Below are 15328 nucleotides of genomic sequence, written 5' to 3'. Positions count from 1 at the left end.
TTTCTTGGTAGTTTATTTCTGTTAATTATATAGGAATGCCATTTAACACCAGCATGCATTCTACTTAAAACAGCACAATCATAAATGTAACAAATTTTATTTTGGCTCTCAAACCTTATTCTTCAGTGTATAAAGAGCTTTATCAGATGCTCCATGCTTAAGACAATGTCTAATCCAGCTATGAATAGTCCAGTCTCGAAGATACCAACAGTTTGGGCTGTGTCGAAACCTAAAACAATAAAGAGAGGGGGAATAAAAAAAATTTAAATTTACATCCTTGAGAAATATTAAAACACAAAGAGATAGACACATCTAACAAATAAGGCAACTACCCATACTGTCTTTTGTATGGCTCACATTGTAATTTTTTAAACATGGAAGTATATATAGAAAAAGTCAAAGACTTCAAACAAATTGCACATTTTAGACTACCTGCCTGCCAGTTGAGACTGAAGATTAACTATGACAGGAAGGGAGCGGGCCTAATCATTGACTGTGAATATTTCCTGTTCTCACTATCAATGCACATATGTTAAAACACAGTGTATTTACTGTACATATTCAAATAAACATGTTTATTAAAACCAATGATGAAAAGTAACATGATATCTGCATCTGGAGAATAGTAACATTAACAACTGTGGTAATTTATTGTAGCTTTTGTGCACCGTATTTGTGCTAATTATACAGTATGGACAACAAAATGTCCATTAGCAGTTTAATCAAAAACCTCAGATGTACATGGAATGAAAGTTTGATTTGTGGGAAGACAAGAAAATGAAAAACACTTACTTGTAGAGGTAGTACTCTGCTTGATCAATCTCTTCTCTTGAAGAAATGTTGTCCACAAACTAAAAGAAAATTGGTATTAAAGAATCTAGATACGTACTTTTTGATCAAATGAATCAGATTATGAGAAAAACATGAACAGGTATTTATAAACACTTAAAATGCAAAGCAACTAGTGAAACTTTGATTAAAACTATGATTACATTTTCTGCCAGGATCAACTGTCATTCTCAGTTAAAGATGAACATAGTAAGTGACAATGAATCTACCAAGCTTGCACAAAAAACGCTTTACTTACAGATAGAAGAGATGACTCATTACATACAGGGCTTTAAAAAAGTAAGAAAAAATTCCTCAAAAGTGTTTTGGCTTTATGAAATGTTACTATACAGAAATGTATTTCCATTTTCAACATTATCAACAGATTATGATGACCTAATCTAATATTTGAATACTAAAAATGAGCATTTTGATGTTTTTCAACGCAACCAATTGCCTGCATTGCCAAGCCATAGCACTCTTACTATCACTCTCTTTTGACAGCTCACAATCCTTATCTGAAAGTCCAGAATTCATGTCATCAACAATACACAAAACGTCTTATGTAGAAGATTATAATGGTAAAAACAACTGCTGGTATTTGATGCCAAGCTGTAAAGTATGCATGACTGAATTTATCTTGAAGCCTTTGACATCTATAGTATAAAACTAAATAATTAATTCAAGACAAATTTTCTTCTTCTAGCTATGAATAACGTGTGATAGTATTTTCAGGTCATTATATCCATAGCTATAAATGCTAATTAAACATCTAGGCAAAAATGCATTTGACGATATTGACTCTAATGATTAATAACGGTTTCTTTGATACTTATGTTTTCTTACCCGTGCAATCGTTAGGGAGCTGACAGGAAGTTTTCTTTCATATGTCATATCCATCAGGTTTGCCAGTTCGGCTGTAGAAAAAAGAAAAAAAAAAGTTGCCCAAGTATCAATACAATACCAGATTAACAAACAACAAAAACCTGGTGCATTGTGATTTATGTAAATCATTTTAAGCATTGATGAACATATTGTCTGCGCTTCCATTCTTTCAAGTTTTATTATATTACAACACAGAATCTTAACTGATGGAGGGGGTTTGAAAAAAAATAATGATGGCTGATGAGGAACAACATGTAGAAGACCCAATAATTAAAAACAAATACGGTGCCAATACAGTTAGGAATGAAATCATTAAACTTGTGTAAAATCATCCTTCCGACATTATGTTTATTATCCTGCTGGAAAATTATTCTTTTCCCCAAGCCCCACATCCCTTACATAATACAGCAGGTTACTTAACAAGATTTGTATGTATGATTTTTATTTTATTTTCCCTTCTCTCTTCACGTTTTACAGACATATCACAGAGAAGCATAATCATAGCATATAAAAATCATCACGCCACACACAAAGGATGGTTTTCTCAGGGCAATGTGCAGCATTACACGTGTACCAAAACACAGACAAATGGTCCTGGATCCTCACATATGATATAACCAGAGTGCAGACTTGATATGAGCAGTGCTGTGGAGTCGAAGACGATTTTGGGTATCTGGAGTCGGGGGTCTGAGTCGGCAAAAATGTACCGACTCCGACTCCTAATGAATTTAAATTGTAATTGGGAAAAAAATACAGTAAGTTCAAATGTCCCATTTCACAAACAATAGTTATAATTAAGTACTTATCTGATGTAAGAATAAAGCCCAGTGCATAGTTGTGTTACTACTAGTGTGAAGTTCAGCTGAGCTATTATACAACCTGACATTCACATACAGTATTGCAATCTGGATTATGGTACATTGCAAAAAGTGTTTTCATTTTATTTCAGATATGATGTGTTTAACAAGTTCATCTGAGTGTAAACAAGTGTAATGATATAGGTGTGTGTGTGTGTGTGTGTGTGTGTGTGTGTGCGCGCGCTATGGCCAGATGTGTGTTCAGGGGTTCTTGTCTTTTGTTTAAACTGGCCAATAAGCTAGAGAGCGAGCTTCTAGCCAGTAGTTCTGTGGTTAAATGACGTGTATGTTGCCTTCCTTTAATCAACATGGAAAATACATTAGCATATTAAACATAGAGGAGTCGGAGTCAGAAGTACTGTACCAGAAACTAAGGAGTCAGAGTCGAAGAATTTATCTACTGTGAGCACAGTTTAATAAGGACTTTAGCTGTTCCACTATCACATGAATCTTATATCCACAAAACTCCTTAGTAAATTGCTGCTTTGTGTATACAGTGGTACCTTGAGATACGAGTGCCCCAACGTACAAGTTTTTTGAGATACGAGTCGTCACTAGGTCGATTTTTTGCCTTGAGTTACGAGCCAAAATTCAAAATACGAGCCATCAAAGGGCATTCCGAGGAACCGACGACGGAGGAGTTGACGGAACTACAGATGCGGCAACGTACGGAGGTTCTGCAGGAGATTGGTATCATGGAGGAGGTTATCTCTTAAAGTGAGATAAAGGAAGTGTTTGCAATATGGTAAAAAGTTTTGAACTTTAAAGAAAAGAAACACCCTGAAAAAGTTACAACTGATCGTGCAGCGGCGCTATTTAATGACACTTGTTTAACATTTGACTTTATTGAAAAGAAACACCAGTTGCAACTGATCGTGCAGCGGCACTATTTAATGACACTTGCCTAACTCATTTCAGAAACATTCTAAAGGGGAGGACTAAACAAAGCTCCTTGGACAGGTTTCTATTGAAACGCCTTGAGAATGAAAGTAACGAAAGCATGGCAAAAAAGAAAAAAACTAGTGAAGAAGAAAATTGAGTTAAGCAAAAGTGAACAAAATTACAATACGCTAATCAGCTTCACCAACATCTGTTTATTTCTTTAGATTCTCTTTTATGTATTAGGTTTTATTTTGTTTGTATACAATATTTGTTCATTATAAATACATTTTTCTTATGTTGAAAACATTTAACAAAAAATTGGGGTGGTTTTTTTGGGGCTGGCACAAATTAATCTCATTTCAATGGGGAAAATTGATTTGAGATATGAGCATTTTGACTTGCGTGCTCGGTCACTGAACGAATTAAACTCGTATCTCAAGGTATCACTGTATTTTACCCCATTTCAGCTGTGGAAGCATTTCTGAGAGCTTCTACAGACCACTTGGTGATCTAGAATACTAGAATCACCTTCATTTGGATGAAGAGATATCCTTTCAGGTGCTGGCATCCCATTCAGTGCTTTTTCTTGTTTTACCTATTGAGACTATAATAATAATAAAACACTAGCTCAACAGAGATAAAAGTCTAAGAGGTTTACGCAAAATGACCTGTGCCAAAATAATCCTATAGAATGATGCTTTTCACATTAAAAAGAAAATGCACAATGCAGGTTCTAACAATGCCCTGAACCATCTATCAGGATTACCTGTCTTTCTTTTTATAGTTTTTCTTAATTTCCTTCTAATAACCACTGTTAATTATTGTCATGCCACACAGTACAGGTATATACTTCTGATTGTCTTACACTTGCTCTGCATGTAAGAATGAAGCACTACTGTATATACTGTACTGCAAACCTGAGTAATTGAGTTTCATTACAGAAGAAACAGTCACTGACTCTGTGATATTACAAATATCTATACAACAATTTTAACTTGACATGATTAAAAAATACAACTAATTCACAATGGATAACAATTTACGGAGGCATGGAAAAAGTAAACAACACCCCCACAAAACAGGGGACACTGCCAGCTTTACAAAGAATCTCCAGTTAAAACCAATGTGAACATATTAGCTAAAAATAAACACAGATCATGCATCCATAGTGACCCTTGCTGAAATACTGAAGTGGAAAAATTAGACAGTTTCAAAATGGAATTCCAAAATCCTGCACAGTCATTTTGATTTATTATACATTTCCAGTAGCTTGACAGGATGATGATAAATGACAAATTGTAATAAGGTGCTTTGAGGTCTAAAATACCAAATTGAGTTGACAGAGTCCAGGAATGCATATTAAAATGACACTACTATCTATTCATTTCACACGTGTACATGATTTAAAAGTAATAAATACAAGAAAAATAATAAAGTGTATGTTTTGAAGCAAACGTTTAGAATTAAATGCATTTGGCTCAAACAACAATTTCATTATATCCTATAATTATTTAAAGATCTGCCAATAAACAAAAAGTTTTTTTTCTTGCATTCCATGATATTACATCTATACACCCCAGAAGATGCAGTAAGCAAGTAAGTAACAATGCAGGATTACAAATAAGGCACTATTAAAAACAGATTATATACTAATAGTTTTAGAACAACAGTTTTTCTTCAATTTAATCAGTTGAAATGCAGTGAATGACTGACAATAATGAAAGTGGAAGCGGTAACTGCCAGAGGTTTAAATTTAAATTGGCCTCCTTCAGAGAACTAATAGGTTACAACCCACAGATGTTCTGTAGTAATTAAGTAGAAACAAACAATTTGCACAGGTGCCCCAACTTCTGTTCCAACTCTGCTTTAAGACAGACGGAGTGTTTTTAAGTAATCGACAGAACCTATTATTTGTTCCTTGAAGAAGGCCCATTTGTAATATTTTGAAATTTCCTTTTTTTCAGTTTTTGCAAACCTCAACTTTAAATTTAAACCTCTGTCAGTTTTCACTTCTACTACTATAGTTCAAAAGACATCAGACCCCATAAATATCAGCATGTCAACAGATAGCAACCCTCTAGGGTCCAAGCTAGCAATGGGTAGAAGTTATCACAGATATGTTTGTGGTAAACTATTACTGAAGAAGTGTTCTTTTATTAATATTCCAACTTTTTTATTAGATTAGAGTGATTTTAGTGATTAGAGAAGGTAACCCCTTTCATAATACATCCAGACCAAACTGGTTTCATTAAGGGGAGACATTCATCCACAAATTCACGTAGATTACTCAACTTAATAGACTTTTCTTATAGCAGAAACATGGAAACCAGTATATTATCTCTCGATGCAGAAAAGGCTTTTGATAGAGTTAACTGGAAGTTCTTATTTGCAACTTTACATAAATTTGGTTTTGGAAACTTCTTCATAAACTGGTTAAAAATTTTATACAGTTCACCAACAGCATGCGTCAGGACAAATGACCAAACATCAGATAGCTTCTGTCTTCAGAGGGGGACCAGGCAGGGATGCCCTCTCTCCCCCTCGCTATTTGCTATCTTTATTGAACCACTAGCAGCAGCAATCAGGCAAACTACAGTTATTAAAGGCATAAAGTGTAAGAACATAGAACATAAAATCAGTCTTTATGCAGATGACGTGTTACTTTATCTTCAGAATTCTCAATCCTCTCTCTCCCAGGCAATTGAACTAATAAACTCCTTTTCAAGAGTTTCAGATTATTCAATAAACTGGTTAAAATCCACAGTTCTTCCAATTAATTTCTCTTTTGTCAATTCCCTTAATACACAATTGGAATCAGGGAATATTACATACCTGGGCATTCATGTGTCTCCCAGGCTGGCAGATCTAACTAAACTAAACTACATCCCACTATTAAAGAAAGTGGAAGATGATCTTGCTAGATGGAAATCCTTACCGATATCACTTATGGGGAGGGTTGCCACAATTAAAATGATGGTTTTACCAAGAATCAATTACTTATTTTCTATGATCCCAAACAAGCCATCATCTGATTGGTTTAGATCCCTGGACTCCTCCATCACTAAATTCCTTTGGAAGGATAAACCTCCACGAATTAGCTTAAAAACACTACAGAAGACCAAAGATAGAGGAGGGTTGGATCTACCCAACTTCTATCATTATTTCTTAACCAACAGGCTCCAATATATACCAAGATGGTTGCAACATAACCCGCTGGATGAGTCCTGGTTAGATGTAGAACAGACACTTTGCAATACTATAGAGCTTTGGACCTACCGTTTATTAGCTCAAAAATAAGAAAGCATGAAAGCTTTAAAAGTATTAATATCAGTACCTCACTGACAGCATGGTGGGAATATCTAAAAATGACGGAGTCTTCACTAATTCCATGCAGACGCACACCCATCTGGAATAATCCTGACATATTGCAAAACAATAAAATGATGAACCTCCCATACTGGAAAAGTAAAGGAATTCTATACATGGAACACATAGTTGAAGGATTGGATTTCATTCCATTTAACAGAATAGTCTCCCAATTTGGGATAGACAAGAATAGATTTTAGAATATCTCCAAATTAAATCAGTAGTTAAAGAAAAATTTAAGCTTAAAGTAGAATTACAAACACCATCAAGGGTATTAGACTTCTGTAATCTCAAACACCCCAAATTACTGTCTAAAGTATATAAAACATTGACCAAAATAGATGATACAATAGCAATTCCTATAGGCAAATGGGAGGAGGATCTATTAGTTAGCTTTGATCAGACTTTCTGGTCCCAAACCTGTTTAAAAACTTTTAAAACGATCAGAAACCCCAATTTACAACTAATTCAATACAAAATTCTACACAGAGTACACTATACAGGTCATCGGATGTTCAGGATGGGATTTGTGCCATCTGACACCTGCACACACTGCACAGACAACATTCCTGACAGTTATATCCACGCACTGTGGTCATGTCCACCTGTTCAGGGATTCTGGTATAGAGTATGTGAAGACCTGTCAAAGTGTCTGAAATGTGATATCCCAACTTCCCCCTCATTTTGCTTGCTGGGGAACCTAGAGGATGTCCCGATTGAAACAAATTTGGTTCACGTGGTTCTCACTGCCATATGCATCGCTAAGAAAACTATCCTCATAAACTGGAAAAACAAAGATAATCTTTGCATTAACCAGTATAGAAATCTTTTATTGGATCATATTACACTTGAGACAGCCTCTGCCTCCACTTCAAATCAATCTCTCTGGGCTCCTTTGATCGGTTCCATCACATAGCGATGATGGAGGGTCATTGATATGGTCCTGCGGGATGCTGTGGTTGATGTGGTGGAGAGTCTGAGCTTGGAGTATCTGGAGGATCCCTGGGGTGGGTTCACTAGGGGGGTCTTGGGCTGGGGGGCTGCTGCCCGACTCTGGTGGTGCTTGGGTTACCTCCGGGGGTGGGCTTCTGGTGGTTGTGTGTAGGGCCTTAGGGGGGTCTTGACGGTGGCTGCGGTCGCTGCCTAGTGGCGCAATGCCCCTGGGTTGGTCTGGGTGTGGGCCTGGTGGCTTAGGGTTTGGGGGCGGCCGTCGCCGGATGGGGATATGGGTGGGGCCTTGGGGATTGGGTCCTGGCATGTACGCTGCGGGAAGAGGGCGGAACGCGGCAGTTCCACCATGGGGAGGGGATGTCCGGGAGGGAGGATCCAGCTTTATCCTGGGTGTCTTATGTCTTACTTAATCTGAATGTTGAGTAAATGTGGGGATGGGAGTAAATATTCTGCTGGGGTGGTGTGGGTTGGTGGCCTCAGACTCCGTGGGGCTCTGTGATGCTGCTGCTTCGGGCCATGGCTAGATAGGCTGGGGCCTCCGTGCCCGGGTGGATTTTGGGAACGGAGGTGCCTATTGGGGCCAGTAGGGGAGCTGGCTCCCTGGAGGGCTCAGGCCCCTCAGCCGTTCCTCCCCATCCTCAGACATTTCCCTCCTCCTGCTCCTTCACATCATCACACAAACATGCACATAGGGCCTTGGGGTGTGGGTAAGTCAGGGGGTGCGGGTATGGATCCCGTTTCCGCAGTCCTGTGGCAGCCTACACCCCAATTTTATTTGCACATTAAACACTTCCACAAAAACATTCCACACAAATGCACACTTAGGGCCTTGGGAGTGGGCACACTCAACGGCATCCGGTGGGGAAATTTCAGCCTCACTCCGAGTGCGGTGTCCACTTCCAATTTTAAACTGCACCTAGTCACGGAGAGTTTTGGGGGGGAGGTGGGGCTGTGTGTTGGCATCAGCTGGGGTAGGCCACATGGTGCCGGCACTGCCTGCGCCCCAACCACAAAATGCACCTTATCAGCACACACCAACACTACATTAGAGCAGGCGGAGGGAGACTAGAGGTCTTATCACACTCTGTTCTCAGTTAGCTGCCGGGGCTGGAGGCTAGGAGTGGGAGCTGGCCGTCTGCCTGTGGTCTGGAGTGGTGGGTTGCTTTGCTCTACGTTGGATGGGGTGCCTGCTCACTATTACCCCTGCGGAGCGGGCTAACTCTGACGTCCAGGAATGGCTGTACCTCAGGTACGGCAGCACCGGGACCAGAGTTAGGTAGGTGTGTGTGGGGAGTGTGAATGGGTGTCTGGCGTACATCCTTGTAAGTCTTGGGTTGTATGTGTATGTGAGAGCATGAGGGAGGGAGTGTATGACTGTGTTTGTGTGTGACTGTATATGTCAGGTGGGGTTTTGGACTCCTCCCCTCTCCTGGGACATCTGGCAATACTACAACATCTTTGCCTACCCTCCCCCTGCCTTAAGCATCTGTCTGGTCGCTCCCGGTGGCTGCCTGGTGGGATCTGGTTCCCTGGGCTCTGTTGGATCCTCGGCGGGGTGGGTCGCCCTCGGGTCCCGGGCTGCTGGGTTCCGGGCCCGGCCGACTCGGGAGAGCGGCTGGGCGGGCCTGAGGGCTTGCCGTTGATATCTCCCGGGACTCTGCCGGCTGCTGGTTGTGACCCCCGGGGTGATCCTCTGCGCCTCTCGGGTGGGGGTTGGGGCTTCTCTGGTGACGGCCTCCCTGGGGTCTCCGCGCTCTGGGGTGACCTCTGGATCTCTGGGCTTGGAACTCCCTCCATCTTCCGCACGTTTTGGGGGCAGGTCTGTGGCCCTTCACACTCACTATTGGATGCTCCTATAGAGAAACCTTACACATACAAGCGCGTGTACACACAGGTGCTCACATGGTGATTTCATAAGTATGACTTGGACATCTTCAGCACATGATCTAAGGTTGTGGTGGCCTTAAATGCCTCAGTAATAATTACTGTATGATTGTCAGCAAACATTTTTACTTTTATATATCTTCATGTAGCTGATGCAGCAATGTTTTTGTCTTGTGGTTTTTTGTTTCCCCCTCTTTCTGCAGGTCTAGAAGCGGATTCTGGTTCATTTATTGTTTATTCTATACGAAACCCCCCCTCCCCCTTTACCTCCATCTCTTCCTTCTCTCTCTTCTTTTTCTTTCACTTTTGTCTCCGTGTCCGGTTCGAATCTTAAAAACATCTAAAAATATTTTTAATAAAGTTTTGGTATCAGGCGTGACGTCAGCAGAAGCTGTAACGCTCCACCTGAGAGAAAAACTGTAAGGCTAGTCGCCAGCATTCAGACATCAATTCTGATTGCTTCACAGCCGAACAGGACACGGTAAAAAAAAAAAATATTCCAACTTTAATCTGCACTAATTTCTGTGTACCAAGCAGCTTTAAGTAAAACACAGCTGTTTTAAAATTCATGCTTCTGTTCATAACCAGTAATGTATTACAAATATGCCACTTCAGTCTAATGTTACTTATTGCAGTGAGCAGCAAACATAATTAATAATTAGATTATATTTTATTTATCTCCAATTACTATGCTGCTGCAATTTATTTTTTTTTTCAGACATATATCATGTTGGAATTACTATAAACATAAAGTATTGTATCTTATACTGAGAAAATGAGATGCTAACTGAGCTCCAGAACAGGGGTTCTGTTGAACAACTGTGGGCCTAAAAATTGACAGGGCCATGAAAAAGAACAGGAGTAGGTGTGTATGTGGAGTTGTATCACCTATTGGGCAAATATTGCAAATAACATTTGAATAAGATGATAAAAAGGGAGAGGTACAATACCAGGTTGCTGCAATCTATTGTGCATTTATGGTTTTGATGTCAGCATTATGTCTTATTGTAGCTGTTCAGACTTTGGACCTTTTCTCTGAACCAAGTCACCTGGAGAGACAGATATTGAACCTCACACAAGAAATCTGCCCTGTTCATACTACAGCAGGGAATTCTTCATGATGCTGATGCAGTGCCCTTTGTTGTTTTGTGTGTTCTAAGTCATACTGGAATTAAAGGCCAAGTGCTACTCTCTAGGGATGCTCTTATCAGGTTTTTCTTAGGGCCAATATCATGTTACAGGGTCTGCCAATTTTGATTCCAAATCTATTTTTTTTTTTTGTCTTTGTCTCTTTAAAAAAAACTTTACACTAAGCTCCTGGATAACCAGAGGAGTAGAAGCCTATTTTCTATATTAAAGTGTTAGTATTCTTATAATTAACCTACATTCCATAGGCCTCACCTGTTAATTTTCTATTGACAAAATGAAATTCTGTAGGCTTATTGTTCATTGACCATAAAAATACTAAAGTGTTTAAACATACTGTATAACACTGTCTTTTAAACTGGACTGAACTCACTGTGGGATTTTTTTTTCCATTCCTAAAGACTGCATGTCTGATTATGCTACACAGCAAACAAGTGAAAGCAACACCAACATTTCCATTTCTACCAGACTGTTCCCAATAGGCTGCTCCAATAAATGACAATCTAGGAACATGGTGAAATATGCACAATAATTAGACACGAACAAAAATGCTTAACTTGATACAGAGTAATTCCCACATCCTGTAAATACTCCACATTGTTTTTGCATTTTAAATTATGTTCTATGTATTTATCACATGGTTTGTTTTCACTTATTCATAAACATGCACTCTTATAATAGGAAATGTGCAAAATAAAAATAAATTAATTACAAAAATAAGCAACAAGCATCTAAATGTATTTATAATACATGTAACCTTGCCAATTGTACTTTTTCAGGAATAAAAATTTCAACATTCTAACAAAAATATTTTACCAAGATTCTGGGGATCCTTTGGCCTTTCCTCCCATTTTTTGGGATCTATGTATGCTGAAGAAAGAATCCATCTTCTACCTAAAAATAAGATATTGTTTTTATTAGTAATTATAACATAGCAGGAACACTAGCAGCACTTAGTATGCGTGTCTTTATTTTACAACAGTTTATCATTTGTCCTATTGCAAATAATATATATTTTAACAAATAAAAAAACAATGTACATAATTATTTTAACAACTATTACAGAGTTAAAGTTGTGTCTTCATTGTACTTAAAATATGAAAAGTTTAGTATATTTATAGAGAAGACCAGAAATATTCCAAATAAATAAATTCATGATTTGTCACCACTGGGTGGCTAAAATTTACATCAAGACCACACTTTACAGACTTTAACCTTCATTTGCTGCAATTGTAAGAATATGTGTCTTAAAGATCTTGCTGCTGGCCACAAATGACTTTCCAGGAATGGAATTAACAAAAAGCATTTAACAATTGTGGACTGACCTTTTTTTTTCTTCTATGTATATAAAAAAAAAAAAAAATTAACTTGCAACTTTAAATGCATTTCAAACTCTAAAACCACCCTCAATGGCAAAATACGGAATTGCAATAACTAGAAACATGCAGCATGGTTGAGTTGATTCCAAGTGCTATGATATTCAACATTTATACAGCAATTTGTAAAAAATGGTTTGTAAACAATTTGCTGAGGACAGGATACAGTTAGAGGGCAAACTGGGCAAAGATTATAAAAAGATTACTTGGCCACCCTCCCACTGTACATTTATTCTGTCTCTGTAGAATGAAATATAAAATGATTAAAATAATACGCAACCTGTCTTTTCCCACTCTCTGTTCACCTCTTTCCAAGCTGAGAAATGTCGCAGATAAATCAAGAACAGTACTTTACCCACAATCTCTGAGATGCATTATTATAACATCTTGACCTTAAGATATGACGATTTTTTTGTTAAATTTATAGATTGTGGGTTATTGGTGAATGACAGTTACTGATGCCCTTATAATGAATGTTTGTATTGCTCTTTTATTTTTGTGTGATTTTCCAAATCATACTCAATGCATCTGATGATGTTATGCCAATAAGGAATTCTGTTCCTTATATACAGTAGAAATAAATTAAAAAATACAAATTCCAAAAAAATAAAATCATCTATAATGAACTTGTGCTCTTGTCCAGAGCCATTTCCTGCCATAGTAGACTCTAGAGTGTGACCCTGAACTAGACTACGCCATCTCACTATAACTCCAATTTAATTACTCACACACAAGGCAAAAAGGACCAAGTCAAAAATAAAAAATCTTTACACAAAGTCCAAAGAATTGCAAATAAGCACATTTATTCATAACACAGAGGAGACATTAAAGTCTAAGCTTAATGTTAGGACTGTTAAAATCAAAAGAAAAAAATATTTGTTTTATATACTGTATGAAAATGGGTCTACCAAATCTACAACCTTAATGTATGGTTTATTTATTTGTCAGCTAGATTTCTGGACTCGGTGCTCCTTCGGTGTGAATATGAATAAATAAATGCTCATTATTCTTAAATCTGGCATAATTACTGAAACAAAAATCGGTCAAGTCTCATTCTCTCTAGTTTATCTTCAATCACTTTTACTTTCATTATTTACCTGGCTAAACTAAAACATAAGGACATAAGAAATATGACAAATGAGAGGACACCATTCAGGCCATCAGGGGTGTTTTTTAGGTAATGGCTAAACTGTCCCAATATTTCTCATCAAGATACTTCTTAAAGGTTGTCAAGGGTTCTGCTCCAAGTATATTAGTGATGGGCAATTCTCAAACCATTTGTTCTTTTTGAAAGAATCTTTTCAGTGAATCATAAGAATCGATTCGCAGGCACAAATGGAACAATTCAATAGAGCTCAATGGGAGTGCTAAAGTACATGCATGTCTTGCGTGATGTCATGTTTCGTTTCACTATGGACGGTAGATGTTTTAAGTGCATGTGCAAGAACTTCCTGACTCACAAGTCCCGACTTATGATTCTTTTAAGTTCAAACTATATCAGTATCAGTAAATGAGAACTCTGTCACGGAGGATTCTTTCATTCATCATTCAAGTATAATACAGTAATAACACGTTTATATTAGAATGTAACAATTGCTTTGTAAAATTCATAAATGAAATTGTTTTAAACTGAACATATAAACAATTCAATTATTAGTCACGCAAAACTGAATCATACAAAAACATTCTAATTTGTAATAATTACGTGTTTTCAAGTTTACTTCAGCACACACTTTTTTCTTTTATACAGCTCACTAAATGCACTGAGCATTTATCATATACTGAATCTTTTGAGTTGGAAAAATGATTCATTGCACGAGAACAAGTCTCACAATAATCGTTCATCTGATTCACAAATGAATCATTACATAGGAACTCACACATTTGATTTATGAGAGAATCATTACCTGTGCACGAGATGCTCAATTCTCCCTCACTTGTGTTAAGTGTAAATATATACCGGTAATTAATTGGTAGTTGTGCACTAAATGGATGGCACGCTAATACCCTTTTTTATTGTCATGATGCAAATCGGATTTTCATTTTAACATTGGGCACCCAAAGGGGATATTAACATTAGGGACCTATAGGCAACTATGTTCCACCCCACCAACTTTAAGGATAGTATTTGTGGTTGGGGTAGGTCAGCCTAATAATTTCAACTCCAAAAATTAAGCAACCGGAGCGCCTCCCCCACAAAGCCCAACACTAGAATGGGAAGAAACTGCTCTCTGTTTAGTACACAAGTACCAATTAAACATAGATAGATAGATAGATAGATAGATAGATAGATAGATAGATATTTGTCCCCAGGGGAAATTTGGCTTTTCACAGAAGCTCTTTAAATAAATACATACACAGGTAGATAAGTATGTAAATAAATAAATAATATACACACGTTGGCCTGAACACACCTGAATGAGTATAAAGCAAGAAAATTTAAAAAATACAAAACGTCTGACTTGGCTGACAGAGTCATAGTGTGGCATTATGTAGAAATACTGCAGTTGATATAAAGTAGCCCCAGCAGCCTTTCTTGACACACTGAATGAATTATATATTTGTGATGCGATCAGAGGAGATTACAATCCACATGAGCTGGCCTTGAATCCTACTAATGAATCAAAAGAACGGATTGACTTAAATGAGTAGTTGGAAGGAATCGAATCAGTAAAGTTAATTAAAATGCCCACCACTAAACTACGTGTCTTGGTAGTTTGTTTTAATACCGCTACAACTCTTTGGGTGAACAAGCGCTTCCTGGCTACAGTCCTAAATGCACCTCCACTTAATTTACACTGGCGTCCTCAATTACGCAATACACTGTTAAATTGAAAGAATTCTACTGTATCCAATCCCTTTGAGAATTTTGAAGACCTGAGTTAAGTCTCCTCGTAGTCTCCCATGCTCAAGACTAAACAGGTTTAATTCTCCGAGTATGTCAGTCAGAGCAGGACATGTCTAAGTCCAGGGTTGCACCTGATTCATCTTCTCTGCACTGCGTCAAGTGATTCTAGGTATTTCTTGTTGTGCGTTGACCAGAACTGCACACAATACTCCAGATGCAGGTTCACTATTGTGGCATTTACCGTATAGCTCACTACTACTAAAACAGACATATTTTCTAGCCATGATATTCTGCAATAAAATATA

At 37.9% G+C, this 15328-nt stretch overlaps 1 protein-coding gene across 1 annotated transcript in view; it reads right to left on the bottom strand.

Moving 5' to 3' along the window:
* The window catches only part of mrps27 (mitochondrial ribosomal protein S27), a 36951-nt gene that overhangs the window by 20951 nt on the left and 672 nt on the right, over positions 1 to 15328 (bottom strand). The window contains exons 2-5 of the mRNA XM_039758470.1: positions 11616 to 11693; positions 1675 to 1745; positions 793 to 851; positions 115 to 229 (exon numbers count right to left, since the gene is read on the bottom strand). Of these exons, the coding sequence (XP_039614404.1) occupies positions 115 to 229; positions 793 to 851; positions 1675 to 1745; positions 11616 to 11693 (323 nt within the window). The remainder of the gene's footprint in view (positions 1 to 114; positions 230 to 792; positions 852 to 1674; positions 1746 to 11615; positions 11694 to 15328) is intronic.

This window comes from Polypterus senegalus, chromosome 7 (genome assembly GCF_016835505.1).
Source record: "Polypterus senegalus isolate Bchr_013 chromosome 7, ASM1683550v1, whole genome shotgun sequence".
Lineage (NCBI taxonomy): Eukaryota > Metazoa > Chordata > Cladistia > Polypteriformes > Polypteridae > Polypterus > Polypterus senegalus.
Note: the sequence above shows the minus strand (reverse complement) of the source record. Positions and strands in the feature narration are given on the sequence as shown.